General features: G+C 63.3%; 1 protein-coding gene across 2 annotated transcripts in view; it reads left to right on the top strand.

Annotated features, from left to right (window-relative positions):
- LOC119594415 (glutathione peroxidase 2-like) overlaps window positions 1-207 on the top strand; it is a 44,173-nt gene that overhangs the window by 38,670 nt on the left and 5,296 nt on the right. Inside the window, exon 2 of one of the 2 annotated variants that reach the window (XM_037943477.1) lies at window positions 26-166. In XM_037943477.1, the coding sequence (XP_037799405.1) occupies window positions 121-166 (46 nt within the window). In that variant the 5' untranslated portion in view covers window positions 26-120. Of the gene's footprint in view, window positions 1-25; window positions 167-207 lie in introns of those variants that run through there. The other variant, XM_037943476.1, reaches the window with a different exon arrangement.

Below are 207 nucleotides of genomic sequence, written 5' to 3'. Positions count from 1 at the left end.
CTCCCCCCCCTCCTCCCTCCTGCAGGCGAGGTGGTGTCGTTCAGGAAGTACCAGGGGAAGGTGGTGCTGGTGCAGAACACGGCGTCGCTCTGAGGGACGACCACCAGGGACTTCCACCAGATGAACCAACTCAAGGAGGAGTTTGGCGACAAGCTGGAGGTCCTCGCCTTCCCTGCAACCAGTTCGGACCACCAGGTGGGTCGGGTG

The sequence above is a fragment of the Penaeus monodon genome, chromosome 33 (assembly GCF_015228065.2).
Source record: "Penaeus monodon isolate SGIC_2016 chromosome 33, NSTDA_Pmon_1, whole genome shotgun sequence".
Classification (NCBI taxonomy): Eukaryota; Metazoa; Arthropoda; class Malacostraca; order Decapoda; family Penaeidae; genus Penaeus; species Penaeus monodon.
The sequence above is the reverse complement of the archived record's forward strand: the minus strand, read 5'-3'. Positions and strand labels throughout refer to the sequence as shown.